The 27,240-nt window shown below is 37.8% G+C and overlaps 1 protein-coding gene across 2 annotated transcripts in view; it reads right to left on the bottom strand.

The window, feature by feature from the left end:
- The window catches only part of TMTC2 (transmembrane O-mannosyltransferase targeting cadherins 2), a 260,675-nt gene that overhangs the window by 93,857 nt on the left and 139,578 nt on the right, over positions 1-27,240 (bottom strand). The window contains exons 3-4 of one of the 2 annotated variants that reach the window (XM_064450359.1): positions 26,161-26,232; positions 16,993-17,821 (exon numbers count right to left, since the gene is read on the bottom strand). In XM_064450359.1, the coding sequence (XP_064306429.1) occupies positions 16,993-17,821; positions 26,161-26,232 (901 nt within the window). The remainder of the gene's footprint in view (positions 1-16,992; positions 17,822-26,160; positions 26,233-27,240) is intronic. The other variant, XM_064450367.1, reaches the window with a different exon arrangement.

The following is a 27,240-nucleotide window of genomic DNA, read 5'->3' as shown; positions in this document are numbered from 1 at the left end:
AAATGAAAATGAATATGAGAAATTTCAGCTTCAAATTTAACATGATTAATTTCTCAACTATCTCATAGAAACTGAGGATTAAGATTTAACAAGCCTGAAAAATACCAGGTTGGCATATTAAACCTTCTCTAAGCACCTCCGTTCTGGAAGAGAGCAAGACAAACAACAGGGAATCAGGAATAAAGTTGTCCAATCTAATCTGCCTGGATTTAAGAATCACATCCTACTAAAATGAACAGTTGAACTTTCAGCTCGCAATTGAATTATGAAAACGAATGAGAAATGGAAATGAATGTGTGCAAATACCTTTATTTAAATAAATCTTTCCCTTTCTACTGAATCGAGGATCATGCTATGCTGTTCAGTGAAATGGAAATAACAAAGCAACAAAGTAAACTTTCAGAGAAAAGCGCTCAAATGGTGTAAAAGTATGAACGTTGATTACTTGATCCAATAGTTTGCCTTAAAAATTTTTAAAATCACAAATAATTAACAGACATAACCCAAAATACTGAAGGAAGATTTTCCTTCCTACCTGTCACCCCTATATAATCCATGAAAAATCAGATAATATAAAATCTGCTTGGAAACTCACAACCAATTAATATATCTGTTGTCAAAACACCTCTGCTGAAACATGGAGAGGAAAAAAATCACACTAAAATCCCCTATTAAATCACTGAAATACAACCTGGTAAAGTTTTAAAAATGATATAGCAAAGAAAAGGAAAATGCAGTCTCTCCCAGTATGTTATGCCAGGAGACAAATGCTGCCTTTCTAAACCTTACTAGGAGCAAACATACTTGAAAACTGATGAAATAAAATGTGGGACTCAAAGTTAAAAAAACTGATAAATGACATTCACAATTCACATCAAAAAATTACTGAAGTTTTGTAATACTGTTCTCACCTTAAACTATCAGACTTATTCACAAAACTAAAGTTAAAACACAGATTGACATATGCATCAAAAAATGTGAACTAGATTATTACTTGAGTGAAACAAACTACTTGAACAAAGACTGAAGTATTTAGGGAACAGCCAAGTCATTTGTAATCAACTTGCCAGCAGTTCCATACTGGCAACTTCAGTTCACTGAAAAATGCACATCAAGCCAAGAAAACTTCTACAGAGCTTTACAGATATTTGTGCATTCTTTACTATTCTTTAGCTTGTGAAATTAGTAACAGCAGTTCCAGGTTGCATTCCTTTTCTTTACAATCCTTCCACATTTCTCCGGACTCATCTATGAAAAAGAAGTGAATGCATAATAATTACAATCTCTATTTTTCCATAAATAGAGTTTAGGAATGAAAAGATGCTGGTCCAGACACCCCCCTCCCCATGCACCTGCCTTTTTTTTTTTTTTAAATTGCAATGACATCTATTTTTTGGAAGTTCTGCAAGAGGATTGTTGTTCTCCTTTATCCTACTTGCATTTATGCTCCCATGTAACAGCTGTGAAAAAGACGCTCCTGCGCAGCATTTATGATAAGGGATGATAACAATAACACAACAATCTTGATACAGTGGGAGTTCAGAAACTGAATCTTTGGCTATAAAAAACCACTGGCACAGCAGAAATACTGAATCTGATATTTGAATAAGCAACCCATTTCAGAGCAGTAACAATTTCTTTAGCAATGTAAATATGTCCATGATTCCATTACACAGACAGACATGATAAGTAATTCTTAAAAAAAGAAAAAAGTATCTGTCCTACTTCAAAGAAAAAAAAAGTTTATAAATTCCTTTCATGTTCAACTTCACTAGAGAAACAGCAGTTGCCTTTTTTGTTAATTCTAAGTAGTACTGATCTCTGTCTTCCCTTTTGGAAAGAAAGCCTAACTCCCACATATGGTGAAGGCCAAGAGAGAAGAGCAAGTATGACCAAGAACATAACAACCAATGCACTTAACTTATGTGAAACCCCTTAAAGAACAAAGATGTACAATTTTGAAAAACACTCCACAATTCCAAACTACATGAAAAGGTGATAAGAGAAAGTATTTTTGAGCCTAACTCCTAAAGGAGTTAAATAAAATAGGCTTTTATCTGACAGGCTTTTAAGGAATATTTTTTTATTCCCCTCCCTCTCCAAATAAAAGAGTGGGAGGAGGGAGGTATCAATGTACCCCTGCCAAAAATGGAGTGGAAAGAGAACTATGTGATTATCGACACAGGTATCATTATTTTAGAGGTGCTTTTACTTTTACTTTGTAAAAGTAATGTTGATTGTTATCCAAACATGCCACATCAGGTTGATGACCAGTGCAGCTCCTCCATATTCCCCTACTATTTTATACCTAAACCAATCAGTAATCTGAACTTCATGAAAAAGTTATTTCTGCTCCCCTGTTTAATTTGCAGATGTTAGATTTCTACCTCAAAGACAATTAAGCTTGCAGGCCCAACGGATGCTGTAAAGCTCTAAAGAAGCATCCTTCTCAAAACCTGTTGCAATTCATAGCCATTATAATTTGTAAGACATTTATTTGGATAATAATTAAAGTGTGAGAATTCTAATTTTATTTTTCTTAAAACACCTTCTGTTTCCAGTACTGTCCAAAAGAATTTTCCATTTGCTTCTCTTCTCTTTCAAGGCTCACAAGCCAATTAAAAGTAAGACACGCACGTTTTATGTAAATCAATTCTTCAGTCCAGCACACTAATACTTTACTCTTGGTCACAGCTTCAATATTTGAAATTGGCATTACAGTTGGTGCAAAGTTTTGTGTTTTCTTTTGTTACAAACTTGTTGAGTAAGAAAATCAGAAGAAAACAGCTTAGAACAGGATGACAAAATTTAAAACATTACAAGGAGGAAGCAGTAGTACTTACACTCTCCACTTCGAAATGTTGTGAAGCCTTCAGAGAATTTACATCACAGTCTGACTTATTTTCAGTGCGGTTTTTCCCTGAAATTAGTTACTTAAGTAGTTACCAGTGTAATGGAACCAAATCTGAAAGAACTAAAATAACTTTATGGAAAACTAGGAGGTTTTACTACTTTCCAGGTGATGCTTCTGATAAAGTGACAAAAACAGCATAGGGAAGGTGCCTTTGGCCTTGACCACACTGCGTGTATTAATGGGTGTCAGTTTATATGAGGCTATCCCCACAAAAGGTTTGATGAACACTAAATTAACCTCTAAAAGTTTGGAGCACAAAATAAAGCCAAACCCAAAAAGAAATAACCTTTCCACTTTTGCTATTAGCTTTTATGTGGACTTAATTCCTGGAGCACAACAATCCAGGTTTCCAGTTTAGGCCACTTTGTTTTTTTCCTGTTTACCACCTGTTCTTAACACTTTTTCATTTTGCACTATAAAGTACTACTTTACAGCTATCAGTATGAAAGTCATGAATTACAAGCATTCACATTGCCACCTCACCCTGTGGCAATATCACCACAAAGTAGGCAGAGTCAAGTGCAGCAGCATGTTGTGAATGTCTCAGCTCTATGGTAAAGGGGAGCAAACGGAACACTGAATATTCTTGGAACTTTCACTAAGTATGTTTTTTCTAATCATTCTTAGCACCTACACTGAATATTTCTACATCAGATATTTTATGAACCACATTGTTCATTTTACCACCTACATTGTTCATTTTACCACCTATCTGAAGCTCCACAATAGCAGCTGAAAGCCACATATTGCCCTACTTAGAGCAGTGGACCACTGCTAAGGTTACAGACTTTTCAAAAGTTAGAGAATTTTGTGAAGCAATGCTGACAGCAGAGGATGCCTCAGTAAAAATAAACTCACTGTAGTTTGTGGCTTGCATAGAAAAAAAAAATATTTTTCTTATGTTCTTCAAGTTCATACCTTTAAAAACATACATTCCTGTTGTCAGATTCAGCTCCCTTCTACTGAAATTACAGGTGATAAACTGGGAATTAAGAGGTATATTCTGTTCACAGCTCTATCGCTGGTCTGTTGTTAGAGATCTGTTATTCAGGAGGCTTCACCTGCTGATGCCTTTCTATTTATATTCTTGACATTTGTGTACTCATCCATTAATTGTAAGTTTTTTCTGCCAAGAATTGTATCTCACTATGGGTTTGCACAGTGCCTATATACAGTGCAGCTAGACATTAATGGAGCATGATAACCTCCGGAGGACTGAAGCAAAGGAAGCAGAGGAAGTGTTCTTGCAATACAGAAGCGAGATGTAAGGAACATTTCCCCATATAATTAGTATTCTCACAAAAGGAGGGCCAAGAAAACTAAGTTACTTACAGTTTAATCATTGTGGCAACATTGATATTTGTGTACACATTTTATATTTTGGTCTATGTTCCTAACCTCTGTTAAAGGGTATTCCTTCCTAAAGCACATTTTGGAGCAGACAAAGCTTGCATTTAAAGGGGGGGGGGGGGGGGAAAGCAGCTGTAAAATCTGACATGCCTTTGAGTCGTTTGAGGACTTCTGAGTGTGGTCTACTTCATGAGAAAGAAGTTGAAACATTAAGACCAACATTTGTAAATGGAAAATTCATCCTACTGGGGAAAAAAAAAAAGCCACAACAAAAGCCAGGCTGAGATTTGCAGCAGAGGTCAACAAGTTTCCAATACCCAAACATTCCAAATTACCTTTGTTTGGTAATGCATGAAGAAAGAGCACAGCACTAGTTATATCATTCACATTTGAAAGGTTATAACCATAGCTATAAAGAACAACACCTTTTCCTCCTTGTTGAAAGGTTAAATTCATCAGCCGCTTATGGCTTTTTCCTTTCAAGGGTACTGTTTGATAAAGCAGAGCGGTGCTCCAGTCTTCAGCATTCACATTTCATCAGGCAATCACTTTGTTCTAGAGGGGGAAAGAGTTTCACGAACGGAGGCACATTAGGTTTCCCCAGTGAAAATTCTGAAAGCTCAGTTGCACACTCAAAACAAGACAATGAAGAGAGCTCAACATTTTAAATAGTTTTTCTACTGTACAGACCCACTATCTCTTACAAAGATATCCAGAAGATCAATTAGATCATGTTTAAGTGGTTGAGAACAGAAAAGTTCATGTAAAAGCTAAAGGTTACTACTTTGAAAGTGGAATAGGTTTTGCATAAGTTCTGCATTACGGTTTGTACAAGGTGTTTATATTTTCCTATTATTCCAAATAAAAAATTTTTTTTTCAAAAAATGTCATAAATTCATTCATATAATTTGCAATTTTTCCTCTAAAATCTTCACTTGTTAATAAGACCCATTTTGATCAAGTTACCTCATTTTACTAACCCAGCAGCAAAAGTGCCCTGTTTCTTGTTTCCTAAAGGGATGAATGGTTTCTATATACCCATAATTTATGAGTTTAATCTACTTTATACATTGATTTTTTTTTTTATATCAGTGGATATGTGGTAATGTTGAGATAGACTATATTAGAGATTTACCACCTCCTAACTTTTATATATTATTCTTCTTTTTATTAAGAATGTTATTTATATTGTTTGTTCAACACTTCATTTGTTGATCAATTCCAGGGCTTTTGGAATGACAGCAGGTGAAAGAAAAACATTACTGAAAACTATGTAGAGCTCTGAAAGCTATCCAGCACCTTGTCAGCATGGGTACTAAACCAACTGACTTTTTGCAGGCAGTGCTTCAATTTTGTTTTAGTTTTGAAACCCTGACGCAAATGGGTATGAATGCATGACACACTCTACTATGCTCAGCATCACTGTCTGATATGCCCATTCCACTTGCTGTGTTACAGAAAATTAACTTTTCTTCCTCCAAGGATAGCACAGTGGCTCTGTAGCTCAATGAACCTGAGGGATGAGACTGAGCAGCTGGTAAAGTGTTCTTAGGCTTCACCATTTATTCTGTTTAGTCTAGAGTATGAACTCCTCTTTCTGCCTAGGACATACTTGCAGATTTTGGTAAACAAATTAGCTTTAATGCACCTAATCTCAAGCGAGTGAGGGCTCTGCAGTCTGGCTGAATAATAAATAATACACTAACAGAGTCTTTAGCAAGCAGCCTGAATAAAGCAAGCCATCAAAGAAAAATTATAGGCATACTCACATTCTCACACTTCTGCTAGACACCCTGATTCACTACACATGACAAACTACAGTATGAAGAAATTCTCTCCAGGACTTTCCTTTGAGGTGCCACAGGACCAAATAACACTTCCTTATTGCTTTTAATTATGTATTAGCAGTGTAAAATATTTTCAGGGTAACATTATAGAAACTCTCAACAGCACAGCCCTCACTCACTGCTAGTCAACAGAGTAATTCAGGAAGAAACATGCTTCCCAACCACTCATCTCTCAGATGGAGGTACCATCTTACGTCTCCCAGGAGTCGTCTCAGTACAGCCAGCATCCTATATGGACAGTCCTTCCACTTCTCCCACAAAAGAAAGATAATAGCCTAGACAAAGCTGTCCTGTAAACCAGATTCAGCCCATAAAGCCCCTGCTCATACTGCAAAACCTCTAAAAAGATTCAAACCAGAAAACACAACCTCACTGCAACTTTGTAGGTATTCTTTATAAATATGCAAACACAACACCAACGTGCATCTTGTTCTGGATGCGTCCTCCCATTTCACAATCTTTGTACAATTCACTTTTGTTTACTGTTGCAACTCTGACAAAGATACCCTGATTAAGCTAAAACTACTGCAAGATCATGGACTTGTTGACAATACAATACTTTTCCACCTTCCAAGCTGTGCTGGCACACCCCAACACATCAGGAAATAGCTTTTCATCTGACAAAAAGGTAATACTGGAAGACTGATAAACACAGGTTACATTTTATTTCAATAGAAATCCCATTGTCAAAGGCGGTAACTGCTGGGGGTTACTTCAGGATACAGCAGCTCTGGTGGAATTACCATTTTAAGGAATTCCTGCACCTACCACCTTCCAGTCCATTCAGTTCTGTCACCCTGTCCCCTCATGCTAAAATGGTTTTTGGTAAGGCTATGGTATACATCAGACAAATATATTGATCCAGGTTAGGAAAAATAAAATAAAATAAAATAGAAAAGGCAGATCATAGTACCTTTAATATCTAATCTAGTCATGTCTGGTTCACAGCAGAGCCCAATCACACCTTTGCACAGCTTCATCATCTATGCATGTGCTGCAAGTGTGTGAAACCATAAGCCATTACTGCCATGAAGTTCCCATCTCACGAAACTTCACAAGGGTCAGGAACCAAGCAGTGAACCAGCGCTGACCCAAAACTCTCATAAGGAATTGTATTTTGTAGAGGCAATGGACTCAAATCATTCAGGAAAGTGAGAGGCGGCCAGAGCAGCAGAACAATACAAGTGGAAGAGGAGAACTCTGGGCGCCCCCGACAACTCAGGATTAACCCTGAGGAACTCTTCCGAGTGCCAAGCTGACTCAGGCAAGGAGGTGACCATGTACTAAATCTGTGAAATTACGTAACTTTTCAAACAGCAGGCATGGTTCTTAAAAAAAAAAATCAATTATATATTTCAAAATCATCACTTATATCCCAAGTGGTGAACTGTAAGCCAGCCTCCTGCAGAAATGGTATCATGCACTTAACCGACTGAAATGACAGCCCTGGTCCTCAAAGCTAAAAGTAGATGGATCATGTTGGCTCCTCTCCAGGAAAGGGGAAGAGAGAGAGGACAGTGTCCTGGAAACGTGCCAGAATAGCCACGGGGTGGCGGGGAAGGAAATCAGCGCTAGGGTTTGTCAAAGCCAGAGAATTGTCAGAGTGCTCAGACAACCTGTGTCACACTTGGAAGAGGCAAATTAGTGCATATCCAGGAAGCAGGCTTTTCATGACACTTGAAGTTCTATGGTTTTGTTTGTTTTGTTTTAAATCCCTTATTAAGGCAAGGCAGAGCCAGTGAAGCTTTGCCAGCCCATACATATCCACACTGGTATGGAAATACAGGTGGCAGGGAAGAAGGTGGGGCATAAAATTACTTTCTCCATCTTTTGCCAGCAGTGAAACTGAAGACACTAAAATGATCAACTAGCACCTTTAATAGTTCATGTTCCAAATCCCTTCTGTGTTCTAAGAATGGAAAGAAAAGTTCAGAGTGCTAGAGCATCCAAGCAAAGAGAAGGAAAGGACACTGAGCATTCAGTCCCTCTACTTTGTGATCTCTTCTGTAACCATGTGCAAGCCTTTTGCACATACTATAATTGCATCAGGCATCTTTTAATTTTTGCATGTGTGAGGGCTGGCAATGATGACAGTCCAAGACTGCGTGTCAATAAAATTCCCCCTTACAAAGGAAGGGTATTGGAAATCTAAATGAAATATTTTGTGTTTATCAATCTACACCTGGATTTTACACTGCCGGAAAAGGTACAAAGAGGCATGTTTGTAAATTACTATCCTGTTCACATTAAAGGTTAGTTTCTCTACCAGATTTATGTAACGGGACCTCAGGGTGTACTGGTATGAAATCCATTATGGATAGGAAAATGAAGACATGTAACCCATGGTGAAAATCAGTATGTAAAGTTTGTTGACATATTCTGAAAAAAGGTAAAATAATACAACAATTGGATGACTAATGCACTTAAACAAACTTGCTCAGCTTGAGAATCAATCTGGATAAACTTTTTTCCCTCTAATTAATAGTAACTCTTTCCACTCGGAAAAATCAGGCTAATTCCATGGAACATATGAATATGGACTGAAGGTCTGTCTTTTAACCAAACTGGAAAATAAAATCTATCATTTTCTGGCAAAGAAAACACCAAACCATTTCACTTGATATGCTACAAAAAAGACATCTTGCCAAAGTTAATCCCTCCTTGACCAGGGGTGGGGTTTTTTTGCACTGTAGTTTTTAGCACAGATGAGTTTTTGAATGATTTTGCAGAGCACCTCAGCGAACGCAGGGGAAGAAATAACAGCCTGATGAGTCCATGTCTCAAAATAGGGTAATAAAAGTCCATGCCTCAAAATTGTTTATTTCTTTAAATTCTTAGTATATGCAAAGAGAAAAAAAAGTCTAGCTAGTAGTTAATAACAGATTCTCTTCCTGTCCCCCTGCTATTTAAGATTCACATATTAGAGATGCTGTTGGACTGCATTCAAGGGGGGGGGAAAAAAAAAAAGTAGTATCCTTGTTTCCAGTCCTCCCTCTATACAAAGGAAGAATATTGAGCTTTCTGGAATCCTGCTGAAGAAGTAGTAGATATCCCACAGTGACTTGGGTTTCAAAGGAAATTACAGCACTATTGAAGAACTGAGGGAGAGAACACTGTCACTGGAGAATAAATTCAGACTTTGAACTGAAGTGTAAACCACTTTCCTTCATCTCTCCAACATGTTTAGCATAACCAGACTGTTTTGCTGAGGCTGGGCTGCCTGTGGGATGCTCAAATGCGCTAGATAACTATGGCTGTTTTCCAAACAACTTACTAATGGCCATTCCTTCTACACTTTCTAATCATCCAGGGCAGCAGCACCACCCATTTAGAGCACCCTACACTATTTTCAGAGAGCAGCCTTTTTATTTAACTTTCAAACAATTCTATGTGGTTCACTTACTAGCTGATCTTTCTCTCTTAAAGCTATTATGAGTGGCAGATAGAAAAAGTATTTCCTACTTATTTCAAGAACTCTAACAGACACTGTACAACAGTTACACTTCAAATTCTGTCATTTTTGTTATGAACAAAGACACCAAATTTACCATGGTATATCCTATGTAATTTATATATGGCAGTAACAGACTTATATAGCCATACAAATGTCTGTATTACTAATTATACTTTTAATATGTAACCATAACCTTTGACCTTTTTACTTATATAAGACCATTTCATTATCGTGTGCATCTCCCCATACAGTACTTGTTATAAGGGTTATTTCTGATGGTTGGAAACATTTTGCAACACTGACAGAAGGTATACTACCTTTACAGTAGCTTTTTCTCAGAAAAATAGCCAAACTTAAGTTTCTGACCAAAGTTGAAAATAATAATTGAAGTCAAGGAAAATATCCATGTAACACATAGTCAAAAGATTAAGATCCGGAAAGTTCTGGTGAAGGTGTTGGGAAGACTGATGATTAGTTGGTGCTGTGTTTCTCTGACAATTACTTCTAAAAAAGTTGACTTAGTAGTATGCCAGAAATCACCATAATGACTATGTATCCTGATATTTATTTAGCAGCTAGCTTAGTAGGGGTATTACACTCATAAATGTAGAGAGGTTGTAGTAGAATAATGAATCATCAAAATTTTTTAAAAAAAAGATCCAATGTCTAATGAAAACAGGTAGCGTGAGTTCCATTCCAGAGACAAAAACTGAGATTAAAGTGGCTTGTTCAAAGGCTAAGGATGAGCTCATCAGCAAACCTAAAACTCGTGAATAGCTAATTCCAGATGCTATGTTCATATAACTGATATTTCTTAACAGTGATACTATGCAAAACTTTTATATATAATTATTAGCAGGTTTTATATTTTTAAAATCTGCTGTTTTATGGCAATCTGCGCACTGAAATGACTTTCCCTCTTAAGCCTTGTTTTTCAAAAACAGCATTTTTCATTCCCAGCAATGTTATTCGAGTCAGACCTTTACCACTTTTAGAGTGATTTTATTATTACTGAAGTGAAATGAACCAAAGAAGCAAGAAATAATTACTGTGCAGAGTGATATTTTGGGCTATTGGCCCAAAGATGAGTTGGAGTCTTACTGCCAATTGCGTACAAAAAAAGAATATATGCACCAAAGCACTGACATGCAATCCCAAATGCCCAAAGTAGTTTTAAATGCCTGATGTGGTGTTTGTTAAAAATTACACTACTCTATTTAGGAGGCATAAAAAAAGTGTGGTGAACAACTAGCTGCATGCCAGAGCAATAGCTATCGAAAACAAGACTCTAAAGGTATTACAAGAGAACCCAGCTTCTTGTCAGCGAAATGTAAGCTTTTAATAACCACATTTGAAGAATGCCATACTTTAAAGTATTTCTTCTCCTTCTGTCTCCCATCATCACTAGTGATACAGAAATATTAATAATAATGGAAAATACTGGTTTATTGCACCCTTTTTGTTCGAGGGAAATATCGCTTCTTCACCTAGTTTACTACAAGGTATAACAACTACTTTTCCTCACTGCACTACTAGTTGGTAGTTTCACTGTCTGCTGAAGAAGGGACCTCTACCTGACAGCTACGGTTAGCAAGAAATCATTTTCTAAGAGTAGACAAGGATAACAGCAGCACGCTGTCAAATCAGATGGAAACAGCTTCTAGTATTTACTTCTACCCAAGTGCACAGAACTAGAGCATACAATCTCTGCAATGACAGGCATGGATTTTTTTTCTTTTTTTCTTTTTTCTTTTTTTTTAAATCAGAGGAGCAACTCTTGGGTGAGAACAAATTTGGGTGCCTTTTTAACAATAATAAATTTATGTAAATGGAAAGAAACTAACTCATGTTTTCACACACACACATGCTAACGCTTTAAAAAGTATGTATAGCAAATACATTTGCTTGCTGCATTACTGATGGTAAAATAAAGAGGAAATTAAATCTGCAAGATATTCAACATGGATAACAAGATGAAATTTGGTGTTTTAAAAAATACTAAAGACAATGATCATATTTTTGCATTTCAAATCGAAAGGCAAGTATTGTGCTACATAGATGAGATCAAATAAGCTAAATTCTAAATTCAGCTTTAAGAATTCCTTCAATTTTATTTAGGAGATGGCATTAGCAAACTAAACAGTAAATTAATTACATAAAATGACATTAAAACTATAAATGAAACAAAAATGCAATTGTTACTTTGTTACGACTGCTTAGATGAGCATACAGCTACTCCATACCTTGTTGTTCAACTAAGATGCCTCACAATCTGAACTTCATATTCATATATTAACATTCACATACAGAAGCAGTCCTTACCAGTCCTGTGCTAAACTGATGATAAGGGGGAGGGAAAGAAAAAAAAAAACAAAAAACACCAGAGTAAAAAAAGAAAAAAGGTAAATATCCAGGAAGTTCCAGGGAGTGAAACTGATTAAAGGCTGAATGCTATATCAAAGATGCCAAAGAAAGCAAAAGAAGTTCTTTAAATCTTCTACAGGGAAAAATACGGCAGAATGAGGCAGGAAGATCTCATAACCCTGTTGCAAAGGGGAAAAAAAAAGAAGAGTAGGACAGGGAAAAAGGAATATTGTGGTCCAGAAGAGTATTTCAGTATTAGGATACCTTCCGAAAACATTAAGCAAAATTGAGTGATTCATACTCATAAGAACTGGGAACAGGAGGAAGAGTGGAAAGATAGAAGTAAATTGGCTCTCTATATTCTTATGGAACAACTTCTATATTCTTCTCTGTCAACACCATGTCTTGGTCTTATTGCTGCCCACTGAGAATAACAGAGTAACATACATAAGAAGCAAGATGCTAAGAACGGGATTTTTAACTCGAAGTAGGACTTTTATCTCAAAGAAGGAATAATTTTAAAGCACAGATGATCTGAATAATTTTGCCACAAATTTTTTTTTTTGCCTTAGTTTTTGTGTTAATCACCTATCAGGAACATCTAAGCAATTTGACTCCAACAGTAGAGATTATTTGAACCAAGAAACTCAACCATCTCACCCCAACTTTGTCTTTATGTAACAGATATTAAGGAACTATTTTTTTTTCCTGCAGAACTGAGTCAGGAAAGGAATGAATCACATGTTCAAGTCCCACTGACCTGCCCAAGATGTGAACATACAATGTTGTGTTAACACCAATACATGATGGAACAGGGACAAACATCTAAGCAACATACAGAACTGGTTCTGAAGCCAAAAGTTCTCATGCCAATTTAAACCAGCGCCTTCTGTGAGACAGGGCTTATCAGACCAGGTATAGCACCAAAATAATGTGGTAATACTGCTGTTGGGCGCAGCTTAGTTTCTGTTTCTTGCTGTACACCATTGCAAAAAGAGTAGTCTCATATATGAATTTAGCAAGACCTGAATGCATGGTTAAAATTAAGTACCCACTTGGTTTAGCAGGTCAACTAGTTCCATGAAGGACCTTCAAAGCTTACTTACAAATGTCACAGCAAACACCAGGAGACTAAAATTTCATCAGTAAATATGACCATGCAACTACTAACCCTGCAGCAGTCTAACAGTCTAAGCCTCTCTTATCTTCTACTTCTTTAATCAGTGGCTAAAACAGTACAACAAATATATCTGAACATCAAAGATCATTATGATGTGGACTGCAAGGTACAAAATAGCCTGGAGGGAAATGATTATGCTTTTTGAAGCCAACTTTTGGTACTACAGAGAAAACTAGAGGAGATAAGGCATAACGACAACAATTATTTTGTGTGACATAATTTTATACTAAACACGAGGTAATCATCGCCACAGAATGACTCTCAGTTTAATTGAAAAAAAAAAATGACAGCTACCACCCATTTTTAACTTTTTTGTTTGTTGTTACATTTTAGGAGGCTTCCTTCACTATAAAAGAACACTCAAATAATGTGAGCTGGTTTACGTCACTTGGGCTGCTCATTAAGTTGAAGGCAGCACAGAGAAACACTTGTGCCTTTCCCTCCCTAGTGTCAAAACATGCATACAGCCACTTCAGAATCCATAAACCACATTAATCAGTCTTCCCTGTTTTTCCCTCAAGTGCTGACAAACTGTAATAAGAAAAAAACACAGATCACTTTAGAGATATTTGAAATACTAGTCATAACCAAAACTGCAGATGAACAAGCCCAGTAACAGATGCAGCTAAGGCATCCCAAGTCCTTGTTACATCTCCACCAGCTAAGGGCCAGCAGCTGCTTGCTGCACAGCAAGGTGGCCAGGAAAACTGGCACAGGCACGGTGGCTCAGCATCACCATCACCACCTTCTACTCATGTGACTCTCCCATGATGTATTTTGGGGTTTAAGAGATGAGCCATGCACTGTGTTTTTGAGTATTTTTTCCAGGTTTGTCAGTGATTGACAAAAACAGCCTGCAGAAATGTAAATTGCATAAAGGCTGTGGCTGCCTGCAGGGGTAGGGGCTTTCTCACCTGAGGCAGAACTCTACTTCTCTGCCTGCAAGGTGCCCATGAGGGGTCCAGAAGAAAGTGCTGGCAAGGCACTGATTGCCCATTTCTTCACTGAGGACTGAAGATGGAGAAGCCACTGAACCACTTTGCCTCAAAATCCCACAGCAGCAGAAGAGATATTATTACACGTACTACAACGCAGAGGACAGGATTATAAACCATCACCATGTGAGACAACTCAATTTCCAAAGCAGTTCCGTTGCATTAGTACAAAATTGCACCTGTGCTGATAGCCTGCTTCTCAAATGACCTTACTAGTACAACACATCAGCCCAATGTTGTTGCACTGCATCCAGCCGCAGAGTAGCTTTCATCCTGCTAGGCCAGAATACAGACTGATCTGCAACAAAACAGATCAGCTCCTTCCTTTAGCAAAACCAGTCTTTGCAGATTTCTACTTCGTTATCAGTTCCCACAAGGGGAGTTTCTGAAGGGATCCTTTTTTGCTTTTTACCCTAGGACAGAAGTAGTTCTTGCTCAGAAGCTCTTTGCAGGAGAAGAAAGGAAAAGCAGAACCATCAGGGAATATGATTCTGCTGCTCAGAAATCATGAGAAGTAAGAAAATATTCATGAGGAGAAACGGCTGCAAGTCGAGGAAAACAGAAATGAGGAGTGGTAGCCTCTTCTTAACAGCCTAAAAGAAGGAAAACACTTCTCCACTCTACCGTTTGACTGAGCAGTCCATTGTCTCACTGTCTGAATAGCCTATTTATCAGTAGCATTCATAAAACTAAAAAAAGAGGCAAACAAAAATAAATTGTTTTTCCTACATCAACCTCATTTAATTACTGAAGAGTAGTTTGAATTGTTGATCTCCTAATGCTTTGGCAGGATTGGCAGCCAGTCTAGCCCAGTCAGGCTTGCCTGATTCTATGAGAAATAGAAAATAAAATTAGCATAGTCAAAGCCAGGGATAATCTAGGAAGTATTCACAATAATGAATAGAGTTGGGTGACAGGTCGCTTTAGCTGGGAGTTTCTGATACCCAGCCTTGTTACAATGTGTGTGGGCTAGTAAATATTCAGCAGAAGTTTAACGGGATATTTTAAGGAGATTTACAGTCAGCTCAGTCATGTCTATATCACCACACTGACATGCTGTCTTTGCTTTTGCATATCTTACAAGAAACTTAATGTCAGCTTATATGGCAAGAAACCAGACAATCATATATACATAAGTCTGTGCATACTGAAATGTGTATGATGAAAATAGCTCGCCTTGTCTCTTGGGAGCATAATATTCAGTAGTTTAATTTCCAGACAACACTGCAGCCAATCCCACACTATAGCACAAAAACTAGATTTTATTTTTTTTAAATCATGAAAAGTGGCTCAAAGCAAGCAGACAACTATTAATAGAGTCTGGGATATCTGGGCATCTCCTCTGAGGACAAAAATAGAACATACATTAACTACTTAATCAAGTGCACACACACTCTTTCCAAGGAATGCCAACATTTTAATGCAAGCTTTACATTGTCACTAAACTGCTAAGTCTCAGAACATCATATAATCACTCTGGTGTGCTGTCTCACTGCGATTTATATTATGTATATTTAGGAGTTATTTCTCTTCATTTCTTACCTTCCTGCACTGGTTTTGGAAAAAAAAAACAAAAACTGAAAGAAATGGGATGTGCTTATTCAGTTAACAGAAAGTCACTTACCGCAGCAACAAGTTTAATAATTTTACCTAGGGCGACAGAGCATATGAAGAAGAGTTACAAAATCAGACTGACGATTGACAAGCTACTATAAAGCTGCTTTGCAAGGCATCTTATCTGCCAAATCTACTTTTTCACTCCCTATCAGCTCACAGTAACACCTGCATTTGCCTCTTACTATCACAGCTTTTAGACTACGGCATAATATAACTGTCTAACCAAGAAGCATACCTCTGTCAGCAGATTACTTTGCATTATATAATGGGCTTCTAGGCAGAGAACTGGAAAAACTCAAGTGTGGTATGTTCAAGCACTGTCAAATTTTCTTTCACAGAAAGGTAAAGCATTCAGGTCATCCTCTCTCACTTCTGATGAACTGTGAATAACAACGGTTTAGTCATTACCTACATTGCACTCACGGGTGACATTTTGACCGTTCTTTTATAAACTCGTTCATCTGCCGAAAGCAGTAAAGCCAGGCAACATGGAGTTCAGGATCCCAGCTGGATCTGCCGTACATGCTGAAACCACAGAGCCACAGCTAAACATTGTTACTGATGCCTAAACTCGCCGGTTTACTGCCTGTTTGGATGTTGTTTACACTAGCTGCAGTCACATTTCATTATGGCATAGATACAGCCTTTGAGAGAAGTAGCTGGGCAATATTACAAATAGCTAGCATTTATACATTAACAGGAAGGCATAAGTATTTGACAATAACTCTTTACAGTACTTGTATGCAGGAGGAACTACAGTAATTTCCTAGCTTAAATAATATGACCTCATTTCCTCATTTTTATTATGTAGTATTGACGTTATTTGCATCAGATGAAATAAAAAAATAGCACCTCCCTGATGCTGTCCTTTACTATTTCTTATATTTTGCAGTCACAGAGAACAGAACATTTGGTGAATATTTGAAAAACCTTCATTAGGGTGACAGATACCAGACTCCAAATGGAGAATTGCCAGGGTGGGGTCTGCAATACTAATAATGCATCTTTGATTCCAAAATGCAGAACTAAGATCAATGAAAAAGAAAGTATCCTCTTACCTTAGGGTCTAATTTTATCCATGTCAATGTCAAACCTGTAACACCTAATCAAAACACATTCCTGCTTTTCCTCATTTTTTTACTAAGGTACATACTACTGAAACTTAAAAGGGCATTTCCTGAAGCATCCTCTTTAGATACAGTTGATAAAATCGGACAATTCAAGGCACAGACAGATAGGAATCAACATTCACCGTAAAGAGCAAAAATTACCTTTAGCAGGGTTTACTTTTATCCCTGATCTGTACAGCATCTCCTCATTCTGCCAGTCCCCATTCCTGACAACAGTCTTGAGCCCATAGAAAACGATTAATGCAGCAGTGGAACAAAAAACCAAGTTCTTCAGAAAGCGCTTTTGGGCTTTGACATAAAGGGCCCTGACACCTACTGTAACCAGCAGGCAGAAGCCCATACTAGGAACATACAGCACACGCTCTGCTATTACAAAGCCAACATAGAAAAATAGGTTTGTGGCAGGAACAAATGGCACTATTAACAAAGACAGAGACAGAATGACAATGTTCTCAGTTGAAGGAAGCTGCGGTTTCTGCATTTCATGCTTTTTTATACCATTCTCTTCTTTTGATGAAAAGCTTGACTTCACCTCCAGTGTCTTGTACTCCATCTCTGAGTGGCAGCTGTGCCCATTAGCATTCTGCTTGCCATTCATTACAGTTTTCCCGTTGCATTCTCTCTCATTGCTGGAGCCCTTCAAGCTAAAGTAGGCAAGGAGGAGGAGTCCAGCATAGAAGGCCACAGTGTGTAGATTCCTCCAGTCACTGACTGCTTTCAGAAGAGGCACTGCATCCATAGACCAGTCAAAGCTGAGGGTATCTGGGCACAGCAACAGCCAGAGGTTCTTGGTTGGCAGGTAAAAGAAGGTCAGTGTGCGCGTGAGAACACTGTCTGAGTCGGCTGCTGGATTGTCAGAATTGGAAAAACTCGGGGGCTTGTTGCCCATCCAGTATAAGCGGACACCCAGCAGTGCAGTCCCCCAGGAGGTCAATAAACCAATGCTGAAGAAAAGGGTCAAATTCTTTCTCTGAAAAACAAACAAACAAAAAAGATCAGCGTAAATCAACACCAGTTGTTTAACTCTGGAAATTATAAAAAAAAAAGGAATCAAGAAATATCTGATACAACTCATTTTTTTGGTAATGGAAACAAGCACTAAAGATCTCAGCCTCTGATATTTAGATCACAAAATGTTGGGGTATGCTGTTGACCATAGACTAAAAGAATGGGCTCTTTCATTTAAGCTGTATCAAGCCTGTATCTAGAGATCTTAGGGCTGTCAGTACTTGCTTAAGATTTAGTTGTGTAACCCTTTGAAAACTCTTTATTTTAGAGGAGTTTATGGAACCTTACAATGGGTCCTACATAACCTCCCACAATGCTTTCTTCACTCCTAAAACACCAGTTCGCCTTCACTAGATTTAAAGTTTAAAGAACGTTCCAGTTCTGTTTTCCCTAATGAAAGTATCTCCTAATGTATTTCACCTGAGAAGCAAATAAACTTTCCAAGAAGGCAAGAGAGGAAAAGAGACACAGATTCCATGTTTAGGTCTTCCAGCTCCTACCTATTAATTACAGTGATCATTTGGAGCCTTAGCTGTGCCTACTACTGAAAGTCCCACCTCATTTTGCATCTCACAGCTAAACAATATGTTGGGTTTTTTCTTCAAGCACACCATATTAAATAAGAGCTCTAAAACCTTTCACATTTTCATACCCATCTAAATAATACTATGTGAAGCACGCAACTGCCTCCACCTACCCATGTCATCATGCTAGCAACTAAAAGAGCCTCCACTTATTTGTGGAATAACTTAATATTTGCCAGCTGGAGCAGCTTGTTGAGTTCCCCACACGGCATCCCAAAGCACGCACTTACTCAAATCCTTGCAGAAACGTACCACTTCTGCCTAAATGAGAATCAGGAAGCAAGATTTTCTCACCTGTTTCTAGGACTGATGAGCTTAAGTTCTGCTCTCAATTACACGGGTGCCCTAAATGAAAGCTGGTTTGGATTATTCTCTGCAGAAGAATCTGTGAAAGCTAAAATATGTGTATTTTTATATTTCAATTTCTCAGATGCCTTTTATAAGGAAAACTATTTGCCAAATAGCTCCAAATACAGTGTAAGCACTTTGATAATCTTTCCTCCTGTTTTTACACAGAATTATTTGTCAATCATTTTTCATTTTATTAGGTCTGTTTTTTCCGTCTCACACTACACATTCCTGGGATGGTTATTCAATGTTTCCTCAGTTGTTCAGAAGCAGCACCTCACACTAGAATGTTTTATCTTATATCTTTCAAACAGCTCATTTTTCTCCTTTATGGGGGGACTCTCCCCTTGATATAATGAAATACAGATGATTGTGCTACTTCATTTTAGGCCAATTATTATAACTATTATTTAATATTTAGTATTAATTAATTTTATTAATTATTATTAATAGTTTTCTACCATCAGGTTACTGATGTTCCAGTAACAAGGCGTGGTCTAGTCATCATAATTTATCTGCTTATCTAATGAAGAAATTTAGTCCTTTTCACATTTCTGTACAGTTGTTCCTTGTGAAGTTTAAAATATTTAATGGCAGTTAGATTAATTCATTCAATATTAAAGTAATACGGAATAATTCAATGAAGGCATTAGTAGGGAACAAACAAATTTCTAATGAGAATATTTACATACTTTTATCAGAACCACCTAAAAATGCTGGCACTTTTTATACATGAAGCAAAACCCGAGTCCACATATTTCATTTGCCATATTAATTCCAGGTTGATTTATTAGCTTTTGTACATTTCTATATCCTGGAAAATAAAAAATTTTTTGGTAATAAATCAATCAAAACCCATATCTACACTTTATGATTAATATACTCCTTAGAAAGCCTACTGTAGCAACCTATTTTATTTGTAAGCTGGATAAGACTTTGCAACTCATCTCAGATACTGTTTCATCCCTGCCTGCCAAGACTGTTTAAATTCTTTTAATGATATAAAGCTGTGTAAACTGGTTATCACTGAAACTCCCAACTAAGTTTATATTTGGAATAAAAAGATTATTCAGATTTCATGGATCTGCATGTATGCCCTCGTAGTAAAACCTTATGTCCCTGGTTCAACTTTCCTTTCATTCCCATCATATTTTGCTACAGGAAAACTTTTCTGCTCATCCCTCTGGCTCAATTATTTTCAAACTTATTTCCTTCAAACATGCACATAAACAACTCTCAAATTTTAAATCTGACCTTTTCTTTTCTCTTTTTCTTCACCCTTTACAGTGTCTTAAGAGGATGCTGCTCAAACAGAAAGAGGCTGGGAAGTTGAAGATGCGGGTTTTTGTACATTTTCTTGTTTGTTTTAATCAGAAATTCAGAGCAGGTCTTTGCTGGAAGGCTATACACCACTCAAAAGATGAAGACATCCCAAATACTAAGCAAGTGAAACTTGATTAACAGATGAGAAGTGAGCTTTCATGGATTGCTTAGACTGCTTTGTTATTTTGTTAAAACTTACTTAAGAACTGGAAGAAACAATCACACTTTTCAGTTAAATGCTGAGAAAGTTCATGTTACAAAGTTCTTTGACAAAACCATGCCAGAGCAGATATGCCATTCCTTGTGGATAATAGAGAAACCTGCTAAAAACTTTCAGATCTTCTTTGTACATAGTAAAAAAGTAACAATGAAAAGCTTGCCTCTTGCTCCTAGCCCTAGAATGCAAACAGTCTGAACCACAGAGCTAATCCATCCTCACTGCTGGAGTAACTATTTGCATATTTGCAGCCCCCTTTTAAGCTTAAATATAAGATCTGTAAGATCCGGCTCCTCACACTTCTTGGTTCTACAAAGAACACAACATGTCTATATACGGTATTGTCATTCATGCTTTAACAATTTATTTTTTTTAAACATTTTACACCAGTGTCAAATGAAATATCTAAGGATTCACTCATGGAGTTCAGAGTATCCTGGTAGGTGGTTTTCTGAAGCAGCTTATCAATTTATCATGATGTAAAGTAATAGTTAACTAGAGGAGCTTTGGTGGATTTTTTAGCTTGATTAACTGGTTACAGGAGCAGATTGCAACTATCCTCTCATTGCCTCAGGCACAAATGGTTTGCATCCTTCCCCAGAAACTTTTTCAGACATGGGCTTTCTCAAAAGCCAGTAACTTTACATCTTTAGAAAATTAACTACACATTAACTACAGCTACCAATAATCTGTGTAACACTGCTGCACCACTGTAAATTTTCAGATTTCAAAGGAGATCCTCTGGATTTAGTCTAAAACCAAAACTAAAATCCTCCCTAACACTTAAAATTCTGTCATAAAAACTTAAAGTAGGGTCCTTTTTTGTTTGTTTTTGGGTGTGGTGTTGGTTTTTTTTGTTTAATTACACATAGATAGCATTGGCTCAGAAAGGGAATGACAGACTCATTCCCCTTTTTACCTCTGTCAACACTCATGACTTTGCACAGCTTCTACCCCTCTGTACTAATATAGTCAGAGATAATTAGAACAGTTTAGCTCACATTTTGGCTTTACTTTCTTCCAGGATTTGTACAGTGAACCAAAGGGAAAAGAAAAAAAAACTGGTTACAGCAATTTATTAAAATTAAATAATATAATCAGTTCCCCAGCAGACTTTTGCCTGCAAATAAAGTGCTTTCAAAAGAACTCTGCTCAGACAAGCACTTTCACTAGCAACTCTTCCTCTGAGCCTCCTGACAGCCTGTGCTCCTCTGACTGTGTACGTTTGGTGTAGCCCAGCAGCAGGAAGAGATCCTCTGTAATGCTTGGCAGAAAGGATTTGGATTACTATACTCATGAGTCCTAATCCAGCCCATCTGCCATATGTTTTGACACCCCCATAAATCCTCTAACCTTTCATAAGTAGTCATTTTCATCTGGGGAAAAAATGAGCACTGATTTAGATTAGATTTAACATCTCTCCTGCCTGCTAACAGTCAAGTACCACCACTCCAATTTTAGTGTTTGTGACTGCAGAAACCTTTTTCATCTCCGTACCAAAATCCATCTGCATGACCCACCCACATTGCACATTTCCCTTGCATTAAATCCTAATTCCTCACTCCATTATACTGCTCTTAAATAAGGCACTGCAGCAGATTTCTTGATTGGGCAGCCCCTGCCAAAGCTCAGTCATCACCTAAGCGGTATCCAAAGCATTTTCAAATGACATTATTCTTTTAACCTCACCATGTCCATTTCACAAAGCAGCATTATATACAGCACATAGTCAAGACAGTCCAGATATCAAAATCACTGGAGCTAACCACACACAAAATGTTATTTTTAGAACTCAGGAAATGCAGAAAAGAAAGAGGATAAGTCACGAGGCGTTACTCACAGGAGTTTCTTTTCCAAATTAGAGCTCCTCAAAAATATGTTGGCTTGAGAACTGGGGCTTCCCAAAGTAGCAAAACACTGCCAAATCACTACACTGACAGTATCTTGTTTCCACAATAGGTAGAGGCTCCTGGATCACAGCTCAGCCTATTTTGAGCTGAACTAGAGTTCAAAACATATCCACACAAGGAACAAAGCTATTTGCCACAACCTCTGCTGGGTTGTACTACTGAGCTGGTGGTGGCCTTTACCGCTCCCTCTCCACCTGCCCAGTTTGCTTCTGCTCACATGACCCACTAAATGAGGTTCAGTCCTTTACATTGGTGATACAACAACAGCTGGCCTGAAAGTCTGTTTCTCCTCCGAGTTGGAACTGTCTATAGCTTATCCAATATTGTGACCAACTGTACATATTAAATGACATTTACTCCTAGTGTTATTAACCCACACAATTCTTCCTCAACAAGGAAGTCAGTGTGTTCATAAAACAGCTGAAGATTATGTGTACATCTTTTTATTGTAATTAGCAGGTAGCACAAGCTAAGCAGTCCTTATTGCTGTTGACTTGCCTCATTAAAATCTAAATTGAGTTATAAATAATGGCATTTGAAATTGCCCAAAGTCTTCCTCTAAAATCTTGAATATTTTAATATGAATCTTTCAATTAAAAAAAAAAAAAACACCAAAAAACCCCCACACACCAAAAAACAAAAACCCCAACCTCTAACCTCTCACCTGAAAAAATAGTTATAAGGACTACAGGGGAAAAGATAAATTGCATTAAGAACAGAAACTGTATGAATGACTGGAGGTAGTACATGAGCAGAAAGGACTACATTAGCTTGACAAATCTTTGAGCATGATCAGTGCAACAGAGAAGGCTCTCTTTGAGGATAAGTCTACACAGCCAAATGCAGCATGACAATAGTGATGCTTTGGATATCTACCCAGGGTTAATCCATCTATCTGCAGCAGCAAGAACGTAACACGGGAGGTTAGAAGCCCACTAGGACCAAAAGTTATTCCTGAACTGCCAGACTGCTCAGAGCACAGGTGGTCCAACAGTCATGCTGCATTTTATTTAAAAGGCATAATCTCATTTGGGTCCTGCTCTTGGGTCATAACAACCCCATGCAATACTATAGGCTGGGATAAGAGTGGATTGAAAGCTACGCAGCAGAAAAGGACCTAGCGGAGTTGGCCAACAGCCAGCTGAATACGAGCCGGCGGTGTGTGCAGTGGCCAAGGGGAACTGGGGTTGTTTAGCCTGGAGAAAAGGAGGCTCAAGGAGACCTCATTGCCTTCTAGAACTACCTTAAAGGAGGTTGTAGTGAGGTGGGTGTTGGTCTCTTCTCCCAAGTAACAAGCGACAACACAGGAGGAAATGGCTTCAAGTTGCACCACGGGAGGTTTAGATTGGATATTAGGAAAAATTTCTTTACTGAAAGAGTGGTCAAGCATTGGAGCAGGCTGCCCAGGGAAATGGCTGAGTCACCATCCCTTGAGGTATTCAAAAGACATGTGGATGTAGTGCTTAGGGACATGGTTTAGTGGTGGACTTGGCAGTGTTAGGTCAATGGTTACACTTGATGACCTTAAGGGTCTTTTCCAACCTAAATGATTCTATGATTTGAGAGGTTTTGCAGTGAAGGAAGGGTGCTGTACTTTCTGCCCTAGCCAAAATGCTGAGAGCTCACTGAACATGCAAGTATGTTGGAAGGCAGAAATGGAATTCAAAATGATCTTGAAAAAGCAGAGAAAATGTTCAGAAAAAATAATCCTGTATAAAAGGCAGGGGCATCTCTGACTGCTTAAAGCTACACAAGTATGAGATGTGGAACAAGTAGTGGGGTTTTCTTCAGAGAAGCATTGGAGATTATCACAGATCACAAGCAACTCTTTTAAACCACTGCTAAAAAGGGAAACACTGTACTGAGACTACAGATGAAAGCATACCCTTCAAGACACGTGAAGTAATCCTTCCATTCTTCTTAATACTAGTAATCCTAAAAGTGTCTGGTTCCAGCACAGAACTTTCAGAAATAAATGGAGAATCTGGACAGAGGTCAGAGGCAGGGAATGAGACTGATTAGTGATCTAGAAAAACATGTCCCATGAGAAAAAAATGAAGAACATAAGCTGTGTAGACATGACAGCTGCCTTCTAGTACATAAATGACTGCTGCAAACAGGAAAGGAATAATCTGTTATCTATATCCATGTCCAAAGGATAAGAATAATAAGCTTCAGTTCAAGAAAGGAAGACTCAGGTCGGCTATGAAGAGATGCTTTCCACTGCTAGATATAGGGATGTGCTGGAAAAATTTGCCATGGAGGTTGGCTCTACAGCTTTATGCTGCCTTTAAGAATACATTAAATGTGTAACTTGTGGGAAAGACAGAAGTATTGTCAGTCCTGTCTTAGGGACAGAATGCTGCACTGCATGGCCTCTTGAGGTAACTTCTGGGTGTAACTTCCTCTGATTACCATAACAGTATCATCAGCATTTCTACTCAAAAGAAGCATACTGTTCTCTCTTTGTGACCTTTTAAAGTACAAGCCATCCATGCTCTGGTCATTTCTGCATTAAGTACTAGAGCTTCCCGCATTCCCACTTTGTCTTAACACTTGGTTCGCTTCCCTCCAACTCAGGCAAAATGTTAGTTAATACGATCCTTGGGATTTCTTACTCCAGTCACATTAGCGCCTTCTGAACATTTCTAAAATCCACTGCTTACAAACTAATATGTCTTTTTTCCCCAGTTGTGCAAATATACACGTTCATGCCATTTTCTCCAATAAAAAAAAACCCTCAATCTTAAAGTATAATGGTTTGCACTCTTCATGTATCCATCAATTTAAAGGTGATCTCCGCCTATCTCTGCCCTTAAGGCATTCTCTCATCCCAGAGCACATTTCTTAAGAACTACTGTGTACAAATACTTCTGTAAAGTAAAAAAAAAATTACAAAGAAAATATTAATAAAAACAATCTCAGAGTCAATGACTTATTTCTAACCTGGACACCATAACGTAAGAACTACTTTTTTTTCTTCCTACATTTCCTCTTCTGCCCTCTTCATCTTCTCCATAAGCATCCTTCTACTCCCAGATAGATGCATACATGATGTTGCAAAAATAAAAATAAAACACATAGATAGACAGATATTTTGTGCTGAGATGTTTAGTGCAATATCAACCAATCTAAATATTGGTTTCTATTTGCTATATCAATAACAACAACAGCAATAGTAGTTCAAGCTTTCTGGTTGGTAGAACAGTGCTACTGATGTCAGCAGTTTACACCAGTTAATGGCCACACTTCCAGCTCACCAAGTAAGTCAGCTAACAGCAATACTGACTCAAAAAGTTGGCACTATAACGTTGTAACTTCTTGATAACATCCAAGATATTTAAAAAATTAAGGAAAAAGTAAAAGTAAATAATCCAAGGAAGACTCTGCAAAAAGCTAACAGCATACATAATGAAACAAAAAACATGCTTGAAAATTTTAAAAACCCTTATTACCAACATCCTAAGACACCCAACTAGCACAGACAACCACACAACATGACAGAGCAGTTCATGTAAGTTCAAAGGGAACCAGGGGAAAATTCTAGTTGTGTAAAAGAGCACCAGTTTGCTTCTTTCACATGGACTACAAGGAAACAGGACAGCCTCAGGGATGAGTGGCATGGCTGAGCTGGGCAGCATGGCTCAGCACTAGGCTCAAGCAGCTTGACGAGTAGGCCTGCAGAGCCCCAAGGAGAAAGGAAACTTTGCCCGGGTCCTACTGGGAAGGCAAAGGCTATACCTGCTGTATAGCCAGGCTGTCCTCTTGAGTAATGAGCACACCTGAAAAAGAGTACCCAAGGCTGAGGCCCACTGTGTCATTTGTATCTCCCATACTGTATTAAGTAAATCTGACATGACAGTGCTTTCAAACTACTTGTGCTCTACGAAGTGTTGCAACTTATTAAAGCCCTGCTCACCTGAGTGGATGGATATGTATTTTTTCTTCTAAAGGAAGCTTGTTCTGTTCTTCTGTACAATGTACAGGCATGCTTAAGAAAAAGGGAAGCAAAACAGGCTCTTAGAGCACGTACTGCAGTCCTACCCATAAACCTACTGCCAAAAATTATTATGGCACATTTCACAAGTTTCCTATGCTAATAGGAAGGCAATAAAGGAAAAGTAAAGTCTAAGAGCTGGTTTAATATGCAGTAGGAGAAAACCACACATTGTAAGAATGTAAATAGACACATACTTTTTAACTGACTAATGCAAATAGGAATGGATTTTATGAGCAAAAATGTCATTCAATCCCAGATCAAGCCTCTGGCAATGACTAATCAACTGTATCAATCCAGTAGAAAGAAGTCATCAATAACCTATTTCTGTACATGGGATAAATAGCAATTTGGTTTTAGTTTTAATGGAAAAACCTATCTAGGTCTAAAAAATCCATCAGCTGGAAGCCCATCTAGCTACAAAAGTCAGTTTCTACAGTGGATAACAAGCAGCATCTTACATGGTTTTTAGTTCTTCCCTTTGCCATCTGAAAAATCGAGGTGTTTTAGTTGTACCTTTAAAATACAGCAAATGACCAAGCAGCAAAGTTATCTTGAAACTATATATAACAAAGAAAATGTACTATAAATTTGAACACTTAGTTGCAATTCTTCTAAGTAAACACCTACAACATTTTCAAAGAGACACAGATAATATTGAAAGTCCACGTGAAATACAGAACCTGCTTATCAACTCAGAAGGTGCTTTATATTATCAAGAAAGATTCATTTAAGATCATACAAGTAGTCACTTATATTCTTTGAAAAAAAAGAATACTTAAAGCTGGTTTTGGTGCAGATATTTTATTTTCAGATTCTACTGGAAAAACTTTAAGCCACTCAGAACCTATTTGTGTGACAAACTGAATACAGGCTATGTTGTGACTAAAAAAATAATTTAAAAAAAACAATACCACCCCCTTCCTATACCCACCCACAAAATACATTTATTTATGAGGTGGTACGAGAGGATGAGCAAAACACACTCATAAGTAGCACACC

Source organism: Phalacrocorax carbo, chromosome 1 (genome assembly GCF_963921805.1).
Source record: "Phalacrocorax carbo chromosome 1, bPhaCar2.1, whole genome shotgun sequence".
Taxonomy (NCBI): Eukaryota; Metazoa; Chordata; class Aves; order Suliformes; family Phalacrocoracidae; genus Phalacrocorax; species Phalacrocorax carbo.
Note: the sequence above shows the minus strand (reverse complement) of the source record. Positions and strands in the feature narration are given on the sequence as shown.